Here is a 25,195-nt window from a genome sequence, read left to right on the forward strand (position 1 = left end):
ATAGAAAGGCTAAAGCATACAGAGATTACGTTATAACGGCGCAGCATCATCACCAGGATGAAACCATATAATCCAAGCACGGAATTACTCCGCGTCCAACGGCGCTACCGGGGCCTGATCGTCAACCTGAATCCCACCCCTCTTCTTCTCATTACTATCCCAGAAGGGCAACTTCCAGCCACCCTCATGCTCGGGCGTCGCTAACCACAGACGCATCAGATGTCTGCGAGGGGCCGGGGGCGCATGATCAGTGTACGCGGTGCGTGCGTGCAGGACATGAGCGTTCGACAGGAATTGGATGTCGCCGACCTCCAGGATCATGTGCAGGGAGAGACGGTTGCAGGTGGCCTCGAGGACTTCCATGGCCTCGGTCTGGGCGGCGGTAAGAGGAGGGATGATGCCCACGTCAGAGAAGCGAGTGAGAGAGCGGACGTAATACGGATCCCACCTGTGTCCGTTAACATCAATTGAACCAGAAAGTTGAATAAGGGAAGGCTTACTTAGTGTAAACACGAGCATTCTCACCCTGCTCCAGGTAAATCACACTGGTTCGGATATACTCCTCCTGTCCTTTGCTGGTCTCACCCTTACGATCGAAGTACCAGATGGGCTCAATGAGGGTCTTGAGCACGTCAGGACGCTCCTTGGCAAGGGTATTGTACACATGGTGGGAAGAGACGATATCAGACTCGCCTCCTTCAAGCGCACGAGCAATGCATAACAACCCGACAATATCTGAGTCATCAGTATGGAAGAATTGTCTGCAACATGTCAGCACCACTACTACTTCCCAGAACTCGAAGAACAACGGGACATACCTCGCATTGGTGCGGTAAATACGCACGGAGTCAATCTGAGTGGGATCCTCACCCAGATCCTTCACATGACCTAGGACATGGCCGCGACTGTTCTGACTGACAAAGTACCCCAAATACGTGCCCAGACCCATATACGCCACCGCGGACTTATGGTTCCCCCATTGCTGGACGGGGAACCCCTTGAAGAGAATGAACCCCTTTCCATCGATGAGGTCCTTGCGCAGTTCTTCGAGACGTGTGGACAGGTTCGGAAGAGGGAAATTGCTCTACACCACACCACAGCAGCCATTAGCCCTAGCCACCACATATAGTCACAAACTATAACCAAGATCATACATACCTTCGAAATACCCGTCAAGGGAATCTTATTCACCAAAAAGGCATCAGCCGTCGCACTCAACTCCGCAATCTCGCTCTCGGAAAACCGATGTGTCCACTTCTCCGGGTGCTCGCGATAATCCTCCGCCTTCCACACCGTTGGACCCTCGATCTGCGCGGGGAACTGCTCATATGCCCGGATATGATCATACAGCGGCGCATGCTGGCCGGTAGTCTTCAGCCCGTCGGGGAAAACATCGAGAGGAATAGCAACAGGAGCTTGCGTAATCGCGGCCATTGTTCAATCAATTGATTCTCAATCAATTCAATCGAACCAAAAACAATATAATAGAATAATAAGTAGACCAAGTCAATCAAATACACTCATTTGTATGTGCCCCAACAAGAAATCAACCCAAAAAAGATATACCAACCCCTCTTTATACCCCTCCAACAATAACCTCAGATATCTACGAGTCCCGATTCCAAAACTAGGCAAGAAACACAACTACTATGCAAGAGGTGGATCACATGGCGTGCTGCGTTGAACAGACAATTCCTATAGGACGCGGGCGCCGATACGAGCGTGCCGTGATTGGGGAGCGGATTGCGCAATCACTGGCTTTGGATGTTGTGATGCGGATCTCGGCGATACGAAACTTGCCATTTGTAGGGCTGGACGGGGTGGACACTAAAATATGGAGTAATGGGCCACTGGGTCTACGTCTTGGCTTCTTCGGGAGCTCCTGTGCTCCTTTTTTGGGGGATGGGGGGGTTGCATTGAGGTTTTTGTTTGCGTTGTTGGTGGAGTGGTTATGGGATTTCGGATTTTGGATAGGGGGTTTTGATTGCTTGGGACGGCCGAGGGGTGTTTCTTTTAGAAATTGCATTGGTAAGAGTGTTAACATGTATTGGGATGGGGTTTCTAGGGGGGTTTGTTGTGGTGGTTTGGTTATGTTTATCCACTAAGGATAGTTAGTGGGTGGGCCAGGAATAACTAGAACGGGCGTAGAAGTGGTACTTAAACAATGTCAATTGATTAATTATTATTAGGACGGGTACTTCTGGCTAAGTTAGACAATTGTATACTATTGTTATAGTAGATAATGCCATTGCTTCTGCGTTTATCTGGAATATCCCAAAAGGCTACGTATGTGGTATACGCTTTAGTATGATAAGAACAGCCCGCTCACAGGTGTCGCCAGTTTCATAAATATACTCGAGCTTGCAGAACTTGCACATATCCCACTTCCAGCAGGGACAACATACACGCAAAAAATAAACCCCAGCCAAGGAAAGCAATGTTCATCAAAAGGAAACATTGATTAATGCTCACAAAGCGAGAATGAACCCATCTCAAACTTATGGTTCTGTTCACTCGTTCTCGCACTCCTCTCTTCCATGAGCTGCTCTCGGTATTCTTTCGCCTCTTTCATACTGATCGACGGATAGGAGATGTCTTCGCTCACCATCTCCTGAAGCTCTAGCGGGAGTCGGCGAGCCAGCATCTCGGTGACGAGCTCTCGTTTCTCCTTCCCCCAATTCTCCTGTTGGGGCGGAACGTTAGCGGACGAAATGACTCGCAAATGTGGATCCACAAGGAACAAGGCCAGGATTTTACGATGGCCAGGCTTTGAGCGATCTGCCAACACGAACGGAGAGACTCGGTGCTGGAGAATGTTGGGAAATGTAAGGAGTCGGCCTTCCCGGCATACTACGCTTCCAAGGTCCTGCGTGACCTGCGTGTCATTGTTAGTGTCAACCTCGGGACCGAAGCCATAGACATGGTATATAAATTCATGCCGGTCCTGCTCGTACGAGACGTCTGACAATTCGTCCCGATCTGCGCGTTGACGAAAGGCGAGAGTACTTTCGGTGATGTTTTCACTGTCATAATAGTAGATGGCTGTGGCGCAGATGCGCTCATTCTGAAACGCTGTTAGCCTCTACCTGTCAACATGAAACGAAGGCTCACTAGTTGCCCCTCAACGTGCCAGGCTCCCCCGTCGTATTCAGGCTTCTCCGGGGTCAGTTCAATGTTTGCTAGCTTCACAATGACCTGAAGCCCTTTTTCGTGGAACTTCTTCCGGAGGTCTAACTCATCGTCCGGGTTGGTCTCGGGGGGCGTGAATTCCCCTGGCTCGGGGAGCTTTACAGGGCGCGATCTTGACCATGCTGTGTGGGCTTCATAATACTCATGCATGTCGGTACTTTCATTCTCTTCGGGTTCTGGGGCAGAATATGGAAGGTATTCAACATCGCCGTAGGATATACGTCGATGCTGACGCCGCGTGTTAGTCGAAGCCAAGGTCTTATTCCAAAGGGGAATTGTCCGCGCAATGATCTTCTCCACCGCGTGATAGAGATCCCGATGCTGAGAGGGATGGACATTGTTTATGTACGAATCAATGCGACATCCACTATCTTGATCGCTGAATTTCACATCACACGGCAACCATTGAAACCTTCGACTGAACGGTCTCAGTGTGTCGGCTTCCCATCTTCGCCATCCGTAGGCGCGGCTCGAGTACCCCTCAATCTTGGCTTCGTCTTCAGGAGGAACAGGAAGCAAATCCCCTTGTCCTACACTTCCTAGACAATCATCGAGACCGATAGTCCTATCAGGGAGAATCCGTGTACGGCCGTAGATGACAGGAAAGAGAGAGGGGTGTATTAAGTCGACAACTTTCATGTCCGACCCGGGATGATAGTCCTTCTGCTCGTCTGGAACATCTTCAAAGGGCGCTACGGCTTCCTTCAATGCCCGCTGTACTTCCTCAGGAACAGCAGTGTCCGATTTGACCACACCGGTATCATATACAGGTATCATGCCCGTCTTCTTGAAAGCATCCACTTTCCACTGCAACTCTTTCATGATGTAGTCCATCATTTTGGGAGTCACGTCTTGACCACTTTGGGCGATTTCTTCCCGCCATTTCGAGGTAATGGCTTCATCGAAAACCTTAGGGATTGTGAGTGATAGGGTGTCTTTCTGGCGGGATGTACGGACCTTTTTCTCCCAACCTGGTTTATCAGTGATGGTGTTCATAACCCGCATCATTAAGATCTCCCTGTGTACGTGTAGATGGCTAAATACCGGTATTAGTGTACGTTATCCATGGCATTGGCTCAATTGCGGAAGCTTACTCAACCGAGCCATAGTCAATGTCACCATAGTCCAAAGCATTGGGAAATAGCAGACGGCGATATCGAACCTCACGCTATATAAAGACGGCTGGTGAATTATACTCGATGGACACAGTGCAGGGAGGTGGAACTTACGTCTGGTCTATAGTTCAGAGGTAGATTGAACCCTGGCACCTCGAGCCGTTGCGATTGGTTCAAGCCCATTGCGTAGTATATGCTGTATATAAATATGAGAGGTATAGGTAGGCTTTCATAGCATTAAACTAAGTACGTATGTATGTATGTCGATAATAGACAGTTTTATAGAACGGTGGTGGGGGCAGGCAGACGTCAGGCATCCCTTGAACGCTATTCCTGTTGCGGTATGGTACGATCACCCCCCACAAAACCTCACGTTCTGCCTGGTGGATGCCTGATTCTAAGCTTAATTGACCGTTCCAACAACGACAAGGGTATCTCCTCTGGAACTCAGACCCAAGCATACCATCTTGACGCGTGTTAAGATTAAATATATATTCATCACGCTGATTGCCAAATCATTACGTTATAAAAGGGTCTCATCGATAGTGGGCAGGTAGTTCTGCCACCGGCTGATCTGCGCGACTCTCCAGCTCCGCCACATGGTTTCCGTCGAGCTCTGCTGGTATTGGAGGCTGCTTGAAAGGTTCCCCGGCCGTAATCAATGGCTGGGGTTGCGATCGTTGGCGTCGCGATCGGATCAGGAAGAACCACAATAAGGCGGCGATGATAGCTACTCCAGCAACGCCACCGACAACTCCGCCTGCAATGGCTCCTTTGTTTGCGCTACTTGATGCTGCATTTGTGGGCTGCGAAGGGTCCGTAGCTGTGGATGTTATAGATGGCGTCGTTGTCGTCGCTACCGATGTTGGTGTAGAAGAGGTAGAATGTGTCGCTACAGGCCGGATGTTAGCCGATTCACCTTAACGTATCGCGAAGCCACCTAGATGGAAGCGCACTACATACCTGAGGCCGAAGCGATGATAGCCAAAGAGGTCTCGGTAGATTTCAAGTGATAGTCGGGGGCACCGCAGCCATTGGAGCCACCATCTTTCGCAAAACCCGTGGTGCCTTGCAAGCAGCAGAAATAGCCACCGTTTATATAAAGATCCCAAGTACTGTTCGCGCAGTGGGGTTTTGCGTTCAGCGCATCATCGCAGAACTCCTTGGATGGACAGCACGCAACGTTGTTCGCATGCGGGCAATACGAGCCCTTGGGGCAGCAGTTTCGGAAAGGGGGTACAGTGGGACCACAGTCGACTTCCTGCTCCAGACAGGAGCCATTCTTGCGGAGGGCCCATCCAAATGAACTAGCCTCATCCATTTGGTCGGAGAGCGCGAGCGGTTCTTTGGATGTTGCGTTATGAAAATCAGATACTTGGCAGGTTAGGAATGTTACAGTCGGAAGATATGCTGGGAAAAGTGCACCACTGAAGGAAGTAGTAAATGATCCTGTGGAAATTGGGTCACACTAAGTAGGGGCCAAAACAGAGAGAGACCTGTAGCGGGTTTAGCCTTGCGATGTCAGAATCGAACGGATACGACCCTGATGATCATGATATCGGGTGGAATAAGGGAGTTCTCAAATGATCAAGTTCACGCATCACACCGGAACATGTATAGTCTTAGACGTCTCCGAGGAAAAGTTCATATGAAAGATGAATGGTTTGTGAAGGATAGACAGAAAATTTGGAGATTAAACTCTCTCGATCGTCTGGCGTGTGAATAGTGGATAACATCGTCGAAGACGTGTCTTTAAGGTACACATTATCGATAGTAGACCTTGAAAGCAAATTGCCACAGAAAGCGGAATGCTATTTCCACAGATGCCTCAGCACCGCCCCATATCAACTTGCCGAAAGTGGAGTCACTGTAGTTTAGAAACACGGGCTATGACCAATTAAGATGGCCATTGGCGAAGATCTCTCAGGGATACTTCTTTCTGACCTTTTTTTTTTGGCAAGCGATCTTACCTGAGTGCTGTCCTCGGATGTGCTGAACAAATCCAGAAATCAGAAAGCCGCAGCTAGGAATGCCATGACAGATGCGATGTAAGAGAAGTCCTATTATTAGAATGAAGGTACACGTTAGATATGGGATATTTTCATATCAAAACAATCTTTGCAGCGACTAGCGTTGTCCCCCGTGTTAATATTTAGCATTGCTCAGATGCTCCGAGTGACGACATGCTAGGTGTGGGTTATCAGCTAATAAAATGATTGATTCTCACTCTAACCACATTTCGTCAGCAATATATCCGATCGTGAAGCCTGTGTGTCTTCTAGACTTAGTAGAAGCGCGAGCTCAAATGGTGTTGATAGTGATGAGGAGTCAAGTAACGCCCAGGTAAACAGTGCTGAGAGGCCTCATCATGTAGTAAGTGTGTCTACATTCAATGGAGCCTCGTGATAGTTTATAGCACGTTCTAAGACAAGATATTGTGCAACTCACCCTTACCCTTGGATGGATACTGCAGCGATATAGAGATGGCACCGTGCAGCCACAACCACCTGATTTCAATTCTACGAACAATTGGTTGGATCAAAGGGTCTTTAAGATGGAATATATGAGTTATTCTCTCTGTTCGAGAACTGCTAAGCTATACTCGAATCATTACCGAGCATATTGTTTCATACGAATAAAATATATAACGACCTGCTCAACCAACCATCAGGACGCCGCAAACTTTGGACAAAGAAAAGAAAATCACTTTAACATCCACAAAACTAGAGTCTAGATTAAACATCGGCTGTCGGCATCATATGTGAAACTTTCCGGTGCCACGCGCTCGAGTAGTCTTGTTGCAGCATTGACTTCCCCTGGCCTTCACAAAACTTACTATCACAACAACCAGAAGACCCAATATTGCGAGTTGACATAAGGGCATTCCACAGTATGATCAAAGGGCCGCACTGGAAGGTCTTCCCAGCCCAGGGACTGGCTGTGTACCTGGCTCGACCATGAAATAGCCATGGTGCTTATGTTCTCCCCGGTAGTGCACACCATCTGAATGTGTTGGACTACCGAGCTGGCGTAAGTTCGCCTGGCTACCAGGGGAAGATACCGAGCTTTCGCCAATGACTGTAATGGGTGAATGATACCCTGGACTGTTGGCAGCCTGGAAGTCCGGATTTCTATCTCCAAGCCATCGCTCATAGTCGGTCCTTGGCCTTGATTGTTGCGCGTTGTGTTTGAGAAGCTGGGGCATATTAGAGTTTGAATGTAAAGCTTGCATTCTCATGTTATTAGCTTTATATAATTTCTAAGAATAAGGCGTCAGTGCTTACTTGGCTCAATGCATGGATAGGTTAAATATTAGAGATGTGGTAACTGGAAAGATTGGCAGACCCGAGAAATGACATATAATACAGGATTGACGTGGGGCCCGCCTAGGAATATTATTCATTCAATAGAACATTGAATGATATTGGGTTAAACAGGAGCCAATACTAAAACTGAGATGAGCTGCCTTTTGTTGCGCCGGCCAAGGCAACAACAGTCAGTAGGGATTGATTCCTAGGATGAGCCTGAAGGAAGGCCAGTCCGCACTGGTTGGATTATGCGTCGCTGTGGCCTGAATGAGTAAGTTTTCCTGGAAATTCATGATCGCGGTTCAAATTCTATATTAACATAGCGGGTGTTATAGATCGACACACCATACTAAAGCAGGTTCAGGCCCAGGGATACGCTTTGCAGCGTTTTTTTATCCCGGTTGTGCCAATAAAAAGTACTGATGTTGAATTGCCAAGCAAAAGCTGACATATATACATAATCATAATCGCTAATCAGAAGGACACAAGTTGAGGTTAAAATTTTATAATGTCTATGGACATAGATAATGGTAGAAGGTCAGTCAGTGAATTAGGAATTCCCTGTCAGTCAATATGAGCAGAGATGAAATGTGATGCGTAATCACCACGCTATGAACGACGCGCAAAGAAGAGAGAAAACAAAAGAAGCCATATTATTAATAGAGAATTAGAAATTATGGGTATAGTTTCTCCAAACTCAGGTCTTTTTCAGTCCGATCTTTCTGACCCTGAACAGGTAATAGAGGGTAATCGCCCCAACAATGTTGAACACGAAGTAAGCCCAGAAGATGCCGTAATTTCTCCAGCGCTCATCCCAGGAGATCCACCGAGCGGCAAGATATTGGTCTGCGGAGTCCATGGAGCAATACTCGCAGCCAGATGTCGCGTCCTTGTTGTATAATTGACCCCCGGCCTTCGCAATATACCTAGCCATATAGTCGCCGCAGGTTTCGCCCTGAGGTGGGTCGAAAACGCTCAGCTCGGCAGCATTACATTCCACACGGCGGCCATGTAAGGCTGTGCTACCAATACCTCCAATGTAGTACGTGAAAGGGGAGACGCGGTACATGAAGATCCAGAAGCCGGGGAGGGCAGGGGGTGGCTGCATGACACCACAGAACATGAATGAAAGACCGAACATAAGGGTGGCAAGCATGGATGCCAATGCGGGTTCCCCGATCGCGCAGACAACGAACTGGGCCATACTCGCACTATAAACGAAGAACTGCACGATGAAAAGCATGATCAGGGCGCGACGCTCAGAGTCTTGGCCTGCACCGAAGACAGACCAGTAGAATGATGCCCAGGAGCAGATACCTAGTCCGATTTGGAAGGGGATCTCAACAATCATTTGTGAGAGGATGAATACCTTCCAGGAGTAGACGCGTGAAGGCCGCTCACGGACCTCATAGAGGGCGCGCTGAGCCACAAACTTGGGCATGATCTGGTTGACCAGAGTGTTGAAGATTGTGCAGAGCAAGAAAATACTAAAGAGGGAGTTCTGAAAGCCCTGTTGCGTATTGTCGGTTTTCCAAAAGGAAAACCCGATGAATAGACCGGAAACTATTCCTAGGATGAATTTCGAGAATATATACTCTGGTTGGCGCAAGTATTGCTGGAACACCCGATAGAGAACATGATAGAGCTGGCTGTATAATGGCATCGCGAATTCGTTGTTGGCCCCCTCCTCGACGCTGGAAGAGTGAGAATCTGCTTCACCTTGGAGTGAGTGTAATCGATCAAGCTCCGCGAGGATATCCTTATGCTCAGGGCTGTCGTTCCACACCTTTACCCAATCTGGTGCGTTCTTATCAACATCGCCGGAGACCGTTTCGAGGATGTACTCTGCCGGATTCTCTTGTTCCTTGCAAATTCGGCCGCCGTTGCGTTCGAAATAGTTCAACAGAATGCGGGAGTCCTCACCAATATCACCGAAGTAGACCGTCTTTCCTCCCTTGGCAAGGAATAGCAAGCGGTCAAAGGTTTGAAATAACATAGCACTAGGCTGGTGGATAGTTGCAAGCACCGCTTGGCCCTGATTGCTCAGCTTCTTAAGAAACGCGCAGATCGTCCATGAGCTCTGGGAGTCCAGCCCGCTGGTAGGTTCGTCGAGGAAGACTAAAAGGGTGGGCTTGGCAGCAAGTTCAACGCCAATGCTTAATAATTTTCGCTGTTCTACATTCAACCCTTCACCTAGCCTGCCCACCACTGCCTCGGCATAGTCTTCCATGCCCAAAACTTGGATGACTTGCTCCACATAATCATGCTTCTCTCGTTGAGAGACGGATCGTGGTTGACGAAGCATGGCGCTGAAGCGTAGAGCCTCACGCACCGTAGTGGTCTCAAGGTGGAGGTCCTGTTGCTGGACATAACCAGTACGACGGGGGAAGTTCGCGGCAAGACCTTTACCATTAACGAGGATGTCTCCGGTGACTACTCCGATGGACACTCTCTGGGCAAGTACGTCGAGGAGGGTAGTCTTCCCCGCACCAGAAACGCCCATCAAGGCTGTCAGTGTGCCGGGCTTTACCCATCCATTCACGTCATCCAGCAGCCGGCGAGTTCCGTCTTTGACGGGAATATCATAACACACAGACTTCCAGGACAGGATATCTTTTTGCTCAGGGAGTCGGATGGAATTCGCATCAGCCCGAACCTCCGTTGCAACCTTCGCCTTCTCTGCCTCGATATCCTCACCATGTTGGAGATATCTGGGAGCATGACCAGGCCGGAATACCAATGCCTCCGCCTTGGACTTGTCGGAAGAGATAAATTCCGTGGCTGTTAAGTAGAGTGCGTTGAAAAAGATCATAAATGCGATCAGGATGCCGAAGTTGCGCCATATATGCGAGTATGAGTAGTGGTAATTCTGTTCAATGAAATCATCTCCGGAGACAAACCGTTGCCCAGCCACCGCACCAACGACTGAGCAAATGAAAGAGTTGCCCGTGCCATATGATGGGATGTAAGATGCACATTCGAAATTCCGGCCATGGAACTCATTGGCAACTAGTGATTCAAAGGTATAGTAAATGGGATTAATCCAGCGAATCCAGGAGAACCATGGGTGCATATATGGCTGTGGCAGAGTGAACCCTGTATAGACAACGATGCATAGGACAAGGATACCGGCAAGTGCCATGGCTTGGCCAACCGTTCGCGTCAACGCAGCCAAGCTACGGAACATTCCCGACATGGTGAGAACGGCGCACAGTAAAAACATGTAAAAGATGAAGAACTGTGACGGTTCCCGGCGTAAGTTGGCTAGGAAGTAGAGGATGATACAGAAAACAGAACACCGGAGCATCTTAATGGGCAGATCCACTAGGATGCCAGCCAAAGCCTCAGTGAATGGATGCACAAAGGCATAGGCGGCCTGCTTTTCCACAATGGACCGCTGGCTGTAGAGTTGCATGATCTCACCAATAGTAATTAGCGCGTTCATCAACACGGCGAAATATAGTACAGCACCCTTTTGGAAGAATGCATTGCTAGTATTGGGAGAATTATAGAAGACAGATCCGATAATCAGGGACAGGACGGTCTGAACGATTACTGTTGACATCGCCGTGGGCAAATCATTGCGCAGGCGCTGATACGCCCGCCGGACACAAAGCCGGATTTGCATCGGAATGGATAGCAGATATGGGCTGTCTGTGCGGGTATGCCGGGCCTGCTTCTCCTCATGGGTGTGGCGGAGGATCTGGGCCCCCTCGCTATTTGGCGGGTGTTCTTGTACATATTTGCCAATGTCGTTGCGCAACTGTTGATATTCAGGGCTGCGCTTCCAATAATCTGAGAACTCCTTCGGGGTCCGAGGGACCTTCTCCTCCATGCCAGGACGGGCTTTTCGTTCTGCGGGGTTGGTAATGGCCGTCAAAAAGTCAGGGCTAACTTGCTTCTCCGGTCGTTCCCAGCCCATCCGCTGGAAATATTTCACAGCACCGTCTGTGGGCCCAAAGTAGATCTCATAACCCTCGTAAAGGACCACCACCTTTTCGAAGAGTTCGTACATTGACTGAGAGGCCTGGTAGGCAGCTACAGCGTGGCAGGTGTTGCTCATGTCGGCGGAGAGACGCAGGGACCTCACAAACTTCAGGGCTGACGCCGCATCGAGGCCTCGGGTGCTATTATCCCAAGCACCGATGCGACAGTTAGACAGAAACATCTCTGCAATGCTAACCCGTTTCCGTTCACCTCCACTAACTCCACGGATGAAATTATCTCCCACCTTGGTGTTAGCGGTGTGCGAGAGGCCGTATATCGACATGACCACCTTGGTCATGGTATCGACAAACTCCATGCGACTCATGCCCTCGAGACGTCGTCGAGGAGCCCGGGCATGCGCCGCAAAAGAGAGGGTTTCGCCCACAGTGAGGTGGGGAAAGTGCTCATCTACCTCCTTGTTGTAGGCAATATCTCCTCGGTGGTGTTTTATCATCTCCTCATACCCTATTCCGTTGTAGTGTATAGTGCTTTCGGGCTCCAAGGATAGTCCGCCCATGCGGCCACAGATGGTCTTGAGTAACGTTGAGCATCCGCTTCCAGGCCTGCCCAGGACAAGCAAGAGCTCTCCTCCCTCGAGGAGACCATCAAAGCCGCGCAGGATCTGGCGACGAGGGGCCTGTTTCTGCCCCGAAATCGCTCTAGACGCCTTGCGAAAGGGGATAGTGAACGTGGATAGGACCGTCTCTTGGTACTGAAGCGCTGACCCGGACCCCGAGACCTGGAGATCCTTGAAGACGACGCCTTGTCGTGGTGGTTCGATACCGGACTGGTGCATTAACTTCAGAACGGAATGGGCCCAACGACGATGGTCGAATTCAGGACTGTTAGGATCGAGCTGGGGGTCATCCTTCCCCTGAGTGGAGAGCACTTGGCCCAGTCGGCTAGAGGCAATGCGAGACAAGGACTGTCGCTCCTGTTCCTCGTCCGATGACAGAGATGAGGATGTGTCCGATAGGGTATCGTCATCGCGTTCGAATTTAGTGTCAATTTGCGGCGCCCGGTCGACGTCCGGGCCCGTCTCACCCTTGGACGACATTCTAGGGACGGTGTCAGCGAGGAACTACGAGGGAAAGAAACAACAAGTACCCACGTCGGCCACAGTATATAGAATAGTGCCTACAAAGGCAGTGTGAAGATTCGGTATACAGTTAATTGGTAGGGGGTGGTGGCGGAATTGGGGGGTCTTTGTAATAGAACATGATATTCGAGACGGATCCACCATCCATCCATCCATCCATCTCCATTGTGCAGTTGTAGATTCTTCCATATCGGGCTTGATGTATAGGAGTTTTTTTAAGTTATGCTTGGCCGCTCGGATGAGACTTTCCGGTCCACATGTGGACCACGCCTTGTCTAATTTTTCTAAAAATGTCGGCGACACGGCGTTTCATATGCCGACCGGCTACTCTAATTGGTGGACTTTAGGCGGAATCGGCCAGTGTCAAAACCGTGGCGGGTGCCTGAGGTACGGTATATTCAGGGCTTAAATCCGACCCGGAATAGCCATCGCCCGGTAGCCCTAGTCAGGGATGCATAAATGATAAGACCTTGCCTACTAGCACACTCTTTTAATTTTAGTGACCTGCACTTGGTGCCTAAAGATCTAGTGGAGTCACCAAACAGGCTCCCTTACCAGTCCACTAGTCTACCCATCCTAGACGAACCTGGTCTAGGCATTAATGTAATTTAACCTCGATCAATACCTACAGTGGCCCCTTAAATACCCTCACACCTCAAACAGAGTGTTGATTGAAAACCCAAGATCCCTTTTGACTAGGGCAATCACTTAAGAGGCGCTTAGGGTGAGGGGTTAATGGTTGCCATCCCCCAGCACGGTTTGTTACTCTCGACTTCACCGACACGTCATACGCTGCATGGAGTGACAATTCTCACCAAGCGGACTCCGCTTCCACCGATGCATAGTCACAGCGATTAGGCGTTCCTGCTGCAGGTTTACGTCAGTGGAATACACTGTCGAATAATATCCATATGTCGTATGCAGAACGGAGATTCGGACATGTGTCTTATCTCGGTGCGGACATTTGATATGATGCCAACTGACTGATGCTTATACAGGATGTCCCAATAGGCTGAAGTGCTAAATGTATAGTAGTAGGGGTTGATAATGCGCGCCAATATAAAGTCGACTTAGCGAGTATTGGTTCATTTCGCTGATAATGTGAGCTACTCGAGAATAGACAACTACATTACCTTTTCACCTCTGATATCCAACGGAAAAACATAACCGAAATTGTAACTCGCCGTGTATCTCGAGAAGCATAGTTGCCCTATTTGAGAACCGTGTACAGTGAAGGATTTCCCACCTCTCTGCAGGCTTCTTCCACACTAGTGTAGGATTTATACTAAATGTTAGCTTCTACCTACAATCGGATGTTTTGCGACTTTAGCTGGGTATAGTGCTAAGCCAACAGTTTTGGGGGCTGTGTTTGGTGTGCGGCAAGGTGTACGAATCCTTAATAATACCAGCGAGCGTCGTAGACTCCAGCCCCGCCACGATTAAATGGAAACTCAAGGGCGAAACGAGAGATCACGTTGATCCTAATAGACTTTCGATTGCTGATGTCCTAAAATGGTACAAAGCAGGATGGCTCTCCACCAGAGGTTAATACCATCCGCTTCTTTCACCAACTGAGCGTGTTTCGCATGCTTCACAGCCATCTTTGCGGCGTTGGCCGTCGCATTGGGTACCATTTCGAAACGTAATGGAGGTCTCTTACCGACTGGGATAAGCTTCGATTTCTTACGGGTATATGGCCCAACTGTGGGTATGTATGGCAAGATAGTCTGGGGAGCTGTTCATGGTCTCGTTGGAGCAGCATGGTAACACCTTGGCTGCAAATAAACAGTATCTATCGGTGTGTCATGCCTCTGCGTCCATTTGAAATTCCAGATTGTTGAGCGGAGGTCTTGGGAGAATCCGGGAAAGTGACACAGTTCTAACAAGTCTGCGCGACGTCTGAGCTATGCTTTGTCTCGAATTGAATTGGGACTCGCGTCGTTGCTACGAGAGGCTGATCTCTTGACTTGCCTCATGGTATCTGGGACGTTGTTAACAAAGCTGCTTTTATTCTTTCGACGTATTTCTAGTCACTGCAGAAAACGGCTATCTAACTTCATAATACGCCTCTCAACTTGTCTACCCAGTTCAGCAGCGGATAGTACCCTAGGACCTGGATTGATTGGCTTCCTTTCGGCATGTTGACCACTGCACAGAAGCATGGAAACGGGTATCTCTTCGGCAGCACTGATGGACACGCATTTCAGACCTTTAACTCGTCCCCCCGCCACATACGACACCGCCATCACGGGCATTGTTGATGCTTTCGAGGCCTACTCCGTGTGCCATATTATAGCGCCAATAACCTTGCCATCACATTCTCATTAGATGAAGATGGAGTCTTTGAGCTAGTCATGGTGCAGCTCGAGCCTTCTACTCGGGTTCGTTTGAGTCCTTCGAATTTCCATATTTCGACACTACGTTGTGAACTCACGTTTCCCTTCTTCAATCAAAACGCGTGGGAATCTTATTGGGCAAGCTGCGATGGCCATCTCGCTGTCAAATACGGTCACAATGATGTGGGCCCCTGAAACTGAGGCTGTTGAACATAACATGCTGTACTTGCTACTACATGCCATGGCCCCGGTGACGGATGAAAACCGGACAACAGGCTAGAAGATTGCAACCGTGCTGTTCAAGCCTGACTCGCATTTTCCGGGCGCAGCTGACGGCTAAAAACTTGCTAGACCCAGTGGTCTCTCTTGACATATCGCCGGCCGAGAAAGGCCAAACCGGACGTTGGTAGGAATCACACCATTGAAAATTCTCCGGGGCACCGACCAGACCGCTATGCTCCTACCACAGAATGGATACATGACACGCCATCCTGTCAACTGGATCGATCCCATCTTCCGAGTTTTTAATACGCCCTTTCCTCAACCCTCTTCCAATTCCAGTTGGTAAGATGGTAGACTTCCAACGCGCAGCTAAGGACTTCCTGCCCTCACTGGCGGCGTAGAGAGCCCGGCAATACTTGCTCCAGCCCACCAATACCTCAATCACGGATACAATGGCTGTCGACAAGCAGCGTCTGATCGCCCGAGACTTCGCACTGATAGCCATGGAAGTGGAGCTGCTCTTGCTGATAGTCATCTTCATGAGTATTTGCTTCATACTGCGCCATCCGCTAAATGCGAGACTGCCGAAGGAACCACTAGCGGGCGTGCTCGACAATGCTGGGATTGTAAACAAAGACAATGACGCTTCGGAAGTCTCCCAATTTATCCTCTCCGCCCCTAGCCTCAATAGAGAGTATTCGTGCATGGGTGATACCTCACACGCCATAGGCCAGCAAAGGCCATTCCTTTCACAGGGTTTGCTCCGTGCTTTTGCTGGGGCAGACTCGGCCCTACAGATAATTATGCTTGAATTCATGTACCGACAATCACTGAAAAATAAGGGTCTCGCTAACGTTGACAGCAATGAGAGCCACAAATCGTATTTATGGGCACATGTCCCGGTTATCAAAGCCCTCTCCATGGATACCGTCTGGTGTCGTTTAGATATAAAAACTAGGATCAAGTTAAATGGTTTTCCAGGGAAACTAGACCGCGTTAGACGCCGGTTTAGTGGATGGAATCTGGACAGCATGCCATGCCGTCGAGGTGTCGCTACCAAGGCCGCTAGTTTGGCTGCTATTTCTGGTCAATTATTATGCCTGTGGTTGGTTTATATTCCACACTGCATAATATGGTCAGCACTCCAATATCCACGTCGCAGACGGATTTATCCAACTTTAGAGTCTTCTATCCTTACGAAAACACATTGCCCGGCCTGTTGGTGGTAGGCGGAAACATGTCGTATTCAGCCTGGATTTATGAGGACCTCGCTTTCTCTGCGTTTGAGTTACCCTAAGGGTTGAAGAGTTTACCCAAAAAAGATGGCTACACAATTCAATGTATGATCGCAGCATGAAGAGCCAGGACAAACTGCACAGTGAATCCGCATCCTGTGTCTATCACTCAAAAGCCTGATATATACGGAGTAAGTCTGGGTAACGACGGAAAGGACATGGCTGTGCGTGGCCTTTGGGCTAGAAATCGTGGCCTTTCCACGCTGTGCATCGCCGCGTTTATGAGCGTTGGTCAACCTTACTCAGTCTGTCCTAGTGCTGTGAACAACTTGAGATGAGCCTGGCGCCTACACAGTGAGTACAGGGAGTAAAGCAAAAAGGACAAGGAGGCGAAGAAAAGATAAAAGGGCCTTCCTCTTCCTGCTTAAGATGTTATTTTCTAAATATTTTGAACACACAGTGTACAAACTTGTTCAGGTTCCAATGGCGAGAGGCAAAAGCCGCTATGCTAGGCTAGATAAAATAATATGATTCCTAGAATAGGTCATAACTTAATTATAGTGTAGTTGAGAAGCATCTCAATAACTTTCTTATTGAAGTATGGATCAGGTAGATCTACCAGTTAGGTTGTGCCGCAGAACCCAAAATATCTTTTTGATAGTGGGGCCTCAAAATATTCAAAGGCCCCATTGAAGCCAGAACCACCGATGATATGCAATTTACGGCTTTTGCTAAGCAATATTACCCCGAAGTGATTGACAGTTCTTTTAAATGTCCCAGCACGAATACCACATCATTTTCTCTGTAAACACCGGCTACCCGACAGAACAAACATGGGAGACACAGGACAGTACATGAAGCCTGCGACGCGGCTGTGAAAGCTACTCTCCTAGCCAGGAGTCTGCATTCAGGCACGAGGAGTACATGATGGCATTTGCGCGTGCCTCGCCATCGAGCAAGGCTTCAAAATCATGGTACATCTCCCACCATTTCCCTATTTTGTCGCGCACAGTAATCAAGAACTGTACCAAGGCGGCTCGATGACCACAGCCGCACGCCTGGGACGAGCAGATCTTGCATTTGCGTCGCTGAACGACTTTGCGCAAAACGCCCAGATGACCACGAACATCAATCCTCGGATTCCGCTCATCGCCGACGCGGACGTGGGCTTCGGATCGCCACCAAACATCGCCCACGTGGTCTAGATGTATGACTCGTGCGGCGTGGCGGGCTTCCACATCGAAGACCAGTGTCTAACAAACTATGTGGCCATTTGAAAGGCAAGGAGGGAGTGATATTGTCATTATTGCGAGTACAGTCTCGCTCGCTGTGGACGGCTACGATGCGGCCTTGGAGAGGATATGTCCACTCCTGGCTGCTTGTGTGTGTGATCAGTCTAACAATATATTACAGCTTCTGGCAGCACGGGAATGCGGTGCCGATATGGGTTTCTTGGAGGCTATTGAAACGGAGGAGCAGATTAAGAACGCGGTCAAGGTTCTTGCGCCGATGCCTGTACATCCAGTCCCATTCATATGCATAATTCGATGATACTGACCTGCCAGCTCATGGTGAATCTAGTTTCCAACGGCAAGACAGCATGGTTCTCTCTGGAGCAGCTGGGCGAGTGGGGAGTCAAGGTAAGTTCTGGGCTCTTATGCTGCCTGCTAGGTTTCCTCTAATACAGACAGCTGGCTATCTACCCCGGTGTGGCCGGAAAGTCCGTTTTGCACACCATTCGCCGGGCCTACAAGTATCTCATGGAGACTGGTAAGGATGATGCAGCGACACAAGGGCTGGACCCCAAGGGATTCTTCGATGTGATGGGATTGCAACGGAGATGGAGATTGATCGCCTGCCAGGGGGGGGGGGGGGGGTGTCATTTGCGAATTGGGCATAGGCGTGAGATAACAGGACGGCTACAATGATGACGATGTCATCATGTATATATTCGTAAAGCAATAATGTCCTCGTGTTCGTTTCTATTGTGTTTCTTATAACGTCTATACCTCACGCGTGAGGGACATACAAGCACTAAGAATGGTCATGTGGTCCCCATTATCCTTTCCGCAGGAGGACTGCCGAATAGTGCGTGTGAAGCAGCCTCCTGGGATCACCCTAGTGGCTGGCACTGTCTGCTAGCCTTCCAGAACTTTTGGTATGCGAACAGAAGCTCTGCAACCTGATCTGATTGGAAATTCAGGTAATCACCAGCGAAGTCTGTGGCTTTCAAAGCGCGTATGAATGCTTGAAATTTCTCCTCGAACAGGGCGGTCATTTGAAATCTAGACGAAGCGCGAACCGTGGCATGTCTCTCCAGTACCTGAACTGTCGGCGTGTAATCTGGACACAGGTAGCGTCAGCCTTTGAGCAAAACTAATAAAGATCTGGAGAATGTGACGCTTACCGATTTTCTCAGCAAGGCTAGGGTCAACACCATAAAGAAGCTTGAAGGTATCCTGATCAGTGCGTGGTGGGAATTGCTGGCCGTGTTCGTCCTTAAAGCCCTCTGGATCGTATAGCATAGCGTCCGCCATAAAGAATCCGTGGTGAGCGGCGATGTTTCCCTTGTCGATGACCTTTTGACTTTCCCTCGACTCATCGTCCATGAAATCTCTCCGGAATGTAGAGAGAAACCTGCTCCTGATATCAGCATAAGAAGAGAGAACCTCACGTCTGTCTGTTGCGCTTGCCGATTGAAGGCGTTGTGGAGTTCGCTGAAACGGTCCATCATCTCTTTGAGCTTGTCGTCTGACTTGTTGAGCTGTCTCTCCAACCCTTTGAGCTTGGTCTTTAGTGCAGGTATTCTTGCGTGTTCCCTGACTATTCCAAGACCTTTGTCGTTGCCGGTATACATGTTATCGTACAGGACTTCCGAATGGAGTTCGTCGGTATCAAGGCATTCAGCCAGTGACCTTTCGCACCGGCAATCATGTCAGACTCTAAGGCTATGTCAGTCTTGGTTGCGAGTACAGCGGTAGACCTAGCATCGGTATCAGTATAAATGTTCACGTCAGCAGCCTTCTTCGATGTTTTCTTCAGAGGCATGGTGGAAAACACACAGTTCGGTTAAGGCAAGACGCGGGTCGGGTGGGAAAAGACTAGGTACTCTGAAAGAGTTGGCCTTCGCGGGCACTTACCGACACTTAAGTATGAATGAATGGGAAATCCTTGGGAAGGCACGCTGGAACAGCTCTAAGAGCCTCGGGAAGGTAAGTGGGAGAAGTGAACGCGGTTAACAATGGTAGAAAATTCCACAGAGCATCAGGAGGATGGTGATGTCTTCATTACACTATGATGCGACCACAACCAAGCTACATAAAGTATGAGTCAATCTCTATGAAGGAGTTTCATCACTCTTGCCATGCATAATCAAGTGTTTACTTCTAGAAGGGATCTATTCTCCGCACTGTGTCCAACCGCTGACCAACCTGGACAAGGGGCTGCAGTGCTGTAACAGGAGATCCTTGATACCTAACTTGTGCATCCCGAAAACAAAGAAGGAAGGGAAAAAAAAAAGATGATCCACACACTAAGCAGTAGGCCCTATTAACGCGTGATGGGCCCTCTGCCTAGGTGTGCCCGCCCACCACAACCGCAATTCATCCCTTTCTTTTCTTCTCCAGCGCGTACCCAACCATCACCATGGTCCCGCAAAGGCGGGCCCCGTCTATCTCCCTCAGGCAAAGCGTGGCGAGGGGCTCCGTGGGAAACCTGACGAAGGCCGTTGTACGTATACACTCATGTAAACCCTAATATACAGAGTTGCCGCTCCAAGCGCCCAGGGATCCATGCCTATAACAATCAGTCTGTGCGGACCACGTACTCATACGCACAGTCGCCGAGGCGCTTTTTGGTCGAAACCATCACTGGCTCTGATCCGCTTCTGGACCTACGATCCCACATAGGCTTTGGGACAGTAGCCATGCACACAGACGTCAGCGAAACTGCGCGCATCGGCCGGTCACCGCCGCTTACGGCAATGCATCTACACAGAGTCCGTGTACAGGCTCCGAACGAAAGTCCGTCTGCTGCCGACATCGTGCACCTGGGTCGTGCCCGTATTCCTCCATGGCCTTTGCAGCTTGCCCTGCCCGACGCTGCCTCATTCAGGCTCAGCATGCTAGCTTCCAATTCTGTCAGCCACGAACAATGGATGCTGATGGTGAAAAGCCAGCAGCAGCAATGATAGGGATCCTCCGGAACCCGAGCCAGCTCCGTATTACCCAGAATGGTGCATCCACTCGAGCCATACAGATCCTATTATGGCTGATGACAGGGGCTATAACGTGTGGCTGTCATGCAAAGGAATCACCGCACCTTATGTGAGGATCTGCCACGTGTGGGAGCAATGGCAGGCTTGATGGGAAAATTGTAGACGTTATTCGAGCCTCCCATGTATTTTGGAAGAGTGACCTTGATTGAGCACTAAATACACTCGCAGCACTCCATCCGCATAGGAGCAGTATATCTAGGTGTAGTCAATGCAAGATTAATTAATTACATCAAAGATGCATATCACATTTACCACTACCATGGCATCCACGCAATCACCCCTCCAAGCCAGCGAAAAACAACACCACCACCTCCGCCGCAATTTCCGAATCATCCCCCTCGGCCCCCTCCTCAATCAACCGCACATACTCCCTCACAACCTCCTCCCGCCACCCAAGTCTCTCTCCAAACGCCAAGCACGTCTCTCGGTTGACAAAAACATCAAATTCAAAATGCCCCTGATACGTCAAAACCCTACCGGGAAAATACAAGCCCTGAATCCCGCACAACCCCGTCCGTCCTACATTCACCCACCCCCGCGGCACCTCTCCCTCTCCCTCACGCCCAGAATCAGGGACCACCCAATCCCCATGAATCATCTGCAACCGCATCTTCCCCCCCGGAAGTCCTTCCCGGAGCCGCGGAAACGCATCCACAAACTCCTCCGACAAATTAACAGCAGCAAGACCCGTTTCGCGGCCCGAAGGACATATCTCGACTTTTAGTGCGGGGCCCGGTGGACGGTGCGGGGTCGATGCGGAGAGTAAGGCCTGGGCGATGATCTGATGGCCAAAGCAGGAGCCAAAGAATCTGACGTGCGGGTAGTGGGTGTAGACGGTTTGGATGTAGGTTTCTAGGGGTTTGATCCAGGGGTAGGCTTTTGTCTCGTAGATGCCGGGGGCGGCGCCAGTTATTAGGAGGGCGTCTATGGCGGTTGCAAGGGGGTTGGGGGCTTTGGGTCCGTTGGGGGTGCGGGCTGTGGTGCGGAGGCTTGCTAAGGGGGGAAGGAAGCCGCCGACGGCGTCGTAGGATGTGGTGATAATCTGGATTTGGGGGTTGGGGCTTGCATTGGAGAGGCGTGCGGCGGCAGATTGGAGGAGATGGTGGAATTGCGTTGAGTAGAGGCCGCGGGATTTGTAGACAGCTGGGACGGGGACGTCGGCGTCTAGGATGGCGATGTGGAGGGTCATTTCTTTCTTTTCTTTTTTTTTTTTTTGTTTTATTTCTTGTTGTTGGAAGGGGTGGTATATAGAGTGGTTTGGCGATGTGGTGGTGGGCTGTTTGGGGTCTTATAAATGAGGCGGATTCGGTTGCCGGATTGGGTAGTTGGATCCGTATCTTGAAGGGTCCACCGGTCTTCGTGTTCATCGTGGGTCTTTATTCCTTTGGTATAGGTTGAGGACGGGGCGAATGAGGATGGTTTAGAGGTTGTAGTGTTGCGTCTTGCTAGGTTAGGGGAATGAGGTATGTAGATCTGGCTTATTGTCTAGTATAGAATGAGATAGGTGTAGAACTACTTATATACCTAGTTAGGTTGATAGCTACAAGTCATTGTTATTCAAGAAGAAGTAGGACTGCATTGTTTCGACTGTGGTGCGAGCTTGTCTCTGTTAACCTCTCCAACTCAATATGGTCCAGTAGACAGTCCTATAAAGTGTAGGCTATGTTGAGTTGCAAGTAGTATATAGAAGCCTCCCTGATGAAGAAAGAATTAGATTCTCCGCTGATTGATGACCTGGGGGTGCCCCCGACATTTATTTAGCACTTCCTTGGGTCGAAACAACCAGGTTTGAGCCGCGGTTAGTCTAGGATGAATATACACGAGATGAGATTTGTTGGATCTCTCGATCTTCCTCCAGAACAGGGGTTGTGGGCTATGCAATGTTAGCACTGGCAAGGCCCAGATCCCTCATCAGAATGGCAAGGCATAAGAGGCAACGGTATCGAAGACTGACCATTCCTGTAATGCTGGAGCACGGATCAATCTTTGCCTCAACCAAAGCACAACGGAGGTCTGCAAGCAATCCATATGAAAGGCTACCCTGACAGGCCAAAAATTGGGGCCTTGTCGCGTTTCTTGCCCCTGTCTCGACTGTCAGTAAACGCAGCGACGTGTTCGGCAGTGCGTGAGTGTGGATATAGTCAATTCAGCAGCACGTCCGGATCTTCACTCGATATCTTCCTCCAGAGCGAGATGACAGAGTTCTGTAGTTCAGACATTTCGAATCTTTCAGCTAAAACCCAGAGTTTGGGTAGAACGACCTTGCTGGAAGCAGAACATTGATCGATGCAGAGTTCACTGCGATACATCCAGCAGATGAGCTTAGTGAATACATCAGAGTCAATATCTGGGAGCGTTATTCGGTTCTATTAGAACTTGTCGTCCAGTGGAAGCCCGAAGTAACGATCAAAGTATGGTGAGCAGCCACGAAGGAGCTCTATGTGAACAGCAAAAGTGGTGGCTGCGGTTCCCGCACCGATCTTTGCAATCCCTCCACAAAGTGTCCTACTCATAACTTAGTTAATACATTAGCATTTAGAGTTGGGAAATGTTTGCTTACGATTTGTTGAGATGTGGCATCTTGAGGATAGTGTCGGTACAAAGCCAAAGGCAAGAGAGGAGTAATAGGTTCATCAAAGGTCGGTGATACAAGATATGGCTTGAATTCCGGCATGAACAGCGTTCGCATATTGCGGGGCGCAAGGTGCGTCATGATACGTAGTGATAAACGCGTGGTTGTGACCTAGGTCTACCCTGAAGCTATACCATGCCGGTTGTTATAGTGACCTCAACACGTTGAAGCCTAGTCAGTCAATACAAGACGCCTTTTCCTAACAGTATATTGGAAAAATATCAAATTATTCTGAATTCGTATCTATTCTTATCATCCTCAGCAATTCTTAATGGATCCTTTAAACCTGGCTTTCATATTTATTTGACCGTCCCGATGTACCTCTTGTCACCAACTTAGCGTCGAGGAAAGAAGTATATATAGAGTGGTTGTTCTAATGCTAACCTTCACCAGCATTGGCTACCCTATATCATCATGATCTACAGTGGCCAGTTGCTTTATATAGGGCTAGAGAGTGAGTGGCGGGCACCATGTAGTACTTCTACTAAGTTGAGAGAGAAAATTTTCTCCCAGTTCCTTTCCCTCAAGGACATACCCTCAGACCCTCAAATACTCCAAACCCAGCCACGTTTTAACGACGGCTTGTACCCCAGAAGAAACTTGCCAGGTCTTTTTAGTCTGCAAGGCTATCTTCTCAGACAGCAACACCCTAATACGGACTTCCGAGAGCGTCAAGAAACAAATAGTGGAGCATGAAGCTTCGCTTCGCACGTTAATTCCTAATTTCAGTGTAGACAGAGTCACAATGATTGCCAAGAAACTCCTCCGAGCTGGAGTCTTTGAATGAGATATCAAAACTAAAAATTATTTCTAAGTTGCGTGAGCCTTCGCCGTCTAGAAAGAACCAACACGATGCTTCTGAAAAAAGAGGCAGTCCATGCGGCGGCGGAGGATCTCAAGGAGGTCATGTCCGTATTCGAGAGCGAGAAAAGCGAAACAAGCCCTTTTCCACCATCACCTCTGTCTATCCAGGTAGAGGTGACACCCACAGCCGAAATTTATGCCCAAAAAAGAAATCATATCAGGTAAGTAAATAGCCTTGTGATCTGATCGATTATAACTCACTCCTTCACATCTCCATCTCCTTCGCCCACGGAAGAGACAGAAGTGCGTTGTTTTCCACTATACCCATCGTACTTCCCATATCGCACTCAACAGTGTATCCTATCGACTATCCAGCGACTACTAGAATAGTCCTACTTTAAATTTACTCAGAAGTGGTTTCCTTCGGCACTTAAACTCTTATGGGTGGGATTGCACCGAAGCGGTAGAACTCACGGGATGGAGAGCATTCTTGGCCACGTAGTTACCATGTCTTCCTAATAAGGAACTAAAGTTGAGTGTCCAAAAATCCATTGCACGTTTACCTGAGATTCGACACTCTACAGTTCACCGGATTCGAAGTACGGCCCAGGCCATTGACAATATGGTCGTTGTGGCCATGAGGCTAACAGAGGCCTTGCAGGATTCGAAGCGTACATTACAAATGAAAGATCTCCACCTCAATATAGAAGCCCAAATAAAGGCAATAGGGTTGAATTAAAAAAAAGCTTTTTAAGAGGATCTAGAGCGTGGGCTTGACGCGATACGGTTGCCACAGGAGGAATGGGATAGAAAGGAGGAGAAGCTTGTAACGAAAGCTTTCATTAGCGACAAGGGACATACGATCCTATGGACGGGTTACCCGAGGAATCCTATGGAAAGGATCTTTCAGAACGGAAAAGGGACACTTGACAATAGCTCGACTGCTTCAACGGCTTGATGAGGGAGCAAACGACAACTAAAGAACATATATC

The 25,195-nt window shown here is 49.2% G+C and overlaps 11 protein-coding genes across 11 annotated transcripts; 3 read left to right on the top strand and 8 right to left on the bottom strand.

Annotated features, from left to right (window-relative positions):
• Window positions 1-84: 84 nt before the first annotated feature.
• Window positions 85-1,434, bottom strand: BDW43DRAFT_299171 (TauD/TfdA family dioxygenase; the record flags this gene model as incomplete). Its single annotated transcript, XM_032044685.1, has 4 exons — window positions 85-448; window positions 501-761; window positions 819-1,084; window positions 1,159-1,434. The coding sequence occupies 4 exons, from the start codon at window positions 1,432-1,434 to the stop codon at window positions 85-87; spliced, it is 1,167 nt and encodes a 388-aa protein (XP_031902099.1).
• Window positions 1,435-2,313: 879 nt separating this feature from the next.
• BDW43DRAFT_271438 (DUF4246 domain-containing protein) lies at window positions 2,314-4,530 on the bottom strand. Its single transcript, XM_032041428.1, has 5 exons — window positions 4,419-4,530; window positions 4,284-4,357; window positions 4,147-4,225; window positions 3,112-4,098; window positions 2,314-3,064 (listed from the first exon to the last, which is right to left on the bottom strand). Exons 1-5 carry the CDS (start codon window positions 4,485-4,487, stop codon window positions 2,462-2,464), a joined length of 1,812 nt encoding a protein of 603 aa, XP_031902100.1. The 5' UTR covers window positions 4,488-4,530; the 3' UTR covers window positions 2,314-2,461.
• Window positions 4,531-4,684: 154 nt separating this feature from the next.
• On the bottom strand, window positions 4,685-5,937 carry BDW43DRAFT_271439 (uncharacterized protein). The gene has a single exon (XM_032041429.1). The coding sequence runs from the start codon at window positions 5,623-5,625 to the stop codon at window positions 5,260-5,262; it is 366 nt and encodes a 121-aa protein (XP_031902101.1). The 5' UTR covers window positions 5,626-5,937; the 3' UTR covers window positions 4,685-5,259.
• A 1,263-nt stretch (window positions 5,938-7,200) lies between these two features.
• On the bottom strand, window positions 7,201-7,509 carry BDW43DRAFT_309631 (uncharacterized protein; the record flags this gene model as incomplete). Its single annotated transcript, XM_032046738.1, has 1 exon — window positions 7,201-7,509. One exon carries the CDS (start codon window positions 7,507-7,509, stop codon window positions 7,201-7,203), a length of 309 nt encoding a protein of 102 aa, XP_031902102.1.
• A 592-nt stretch (window positions 7,510-8,101) lies between these two features.
• BDW43DRAFT_271440 (ABC-2 type transporter-domain-containing protein) lies at window positions 8,102-12,793 on the bottom strand. Its single transcript, XM_032041430.1, has 2 exons — window positions 12,711-12,793; window positions 8,102-12,657 (listed from the first exon to the last, which is right to left on the bottom strand). The coding sequence occupies exon 2, from the start codon at window positions 12,654-12,656 to the stop codon at window positions 8,310-8,312; it is 4,347 nt and encodes a 1,448-aa protein (XP_031902103.1). The 5' UTR covers window position 12,657; window positions 12,711-12,793; the 3' UTR covers window positions 8,102-8,309.
• Window positions 12,794-15,708: 2,915 nt separating this feature from the next.
• Window positions 15,709-17,696, top strand: BDW43DRAFT_309633 (uncharacterized protein; the record flags this gene model as incomplete). The annotated part of the gene is made up of 2 exons (XM_032046739.1): window positions 15,709-16,342; window positions 17,389-17,696. The coding sequence occupies 2 exons, from the start codon at window positions 15,709-15,711 to the stop codon at window positions 17,694-17,696; spliced, it is 942 nt and encodes a 313-aa protein (XP_031902104.1).
• A 58-nt stretch (window positions 17,697-17,754) lies between these two features.
• BDW43DRAFT_309634 (uncharacterized protein) lies at window positions 17,755-18,419 on the top strand (the record flags this gene model as incomplete). The annotated part of the gene is made up of 3 exons (XM_032046740.1): window positions 17,755-18,006; window positions 18,057-18,131; window positions 18,183-18,419. 3 exons carry the CDS (start codon window positions 17,755-17,757, stop codon window positions 18,417-18,419), a joined length of 564 nt encoding a protein of 187 aa, XP_031902105.1.
• A 185-nt stretch (window positions 18,420-18,604) lies between these two features.
• BDW43DRAFT_309635 (uncharacterized protein) lies at window positions 18,605-19,539 on the bottom strand (the record flags this gene model as incomplete). The annotated part of the gene is made up of 4 exons (XM_032046741.1): window positions 18,605-18,834; window positions 18,899-19,128; window positions 19,161-19,362; window positions 19,416-19,539. The coding sequence occupies 4 exons, from the start codon at window positions 19,537-19,539 to the stop codon at window positions 18,605-18,607; spliced, it is 786 nt and encodes a 261-aa protein (XP_031902106.1).
• Window positions 19,540-20,136: 597 nt separating this feature from the next.
• On the top strand, window positions 20,137-20,680 carry BDW43DRAFT_309636 (uncharacterized protein; the record flags this gene model as incomplete). The annotated part of the gene is made up of 2 exons (XM_032046742.1): window positions 20,137-20,220; window positions 20,330-20,680. The coding sequence occupies 2 exons, from the start codon at window positions 20,137-20,139 to the stop codon at window positions 20,678-20,680; spliced, it is 435 nt and encodes a 144-aa protein (XP_031902107.1).
• Window positions 20,681-20,905: 225 nt separating this feature from the next.
• Window positions 20,906-21,958, bottom strand: BDW43DRAFT_43574 (type 1 glutamine amidotransferase; the record flags this gene model as incomplete). Its single annotated transcript, XM_032050060.1, has 1 exon — window positions 20,906-21,958. A coding segment is annotated over one exon (917 nt), but the record flags the coding sequence as incomplete, so codon positions are not given.
• A 1,178-nt stretch (window positions 21,959-23,136) lies between these two features.
• Window positions 23,137-23,347, bottom strand: BDW43DRAFT_309638 (uncharacterized protein; the record flags this gene model as incomplete). Its single annotated transcript, XM_032046743.1, has 2 exons — window positions 23,137-23,272; window positions 23,328-23,347. The coding sequence occupies 2 exons, from the start codon at window positions 23,345-23,347 to the stop codon at window positions 23,137-23,139; spliced, it is 156 nt and encodes a 51-aa protein (XP_031902109.1).
• Window positions 23,348-25,195: the final 1,848 nt, after the last annotated feature.

Source organism: Aspergillus alliaceus, assembly GCF_009176365.1.
Source record: "Aspergillus alliaceus strain CBS 536.65 unplaced genomic scaffold BDW43scaffold_13, whole genome shotgun sequence".
NCBI lineage: Eukaryota > Fungi > Ascomycota > Eurotiomycetes > Eurotiales > Aspergillaceae > Aspergillus > Aspergillus alliaceus.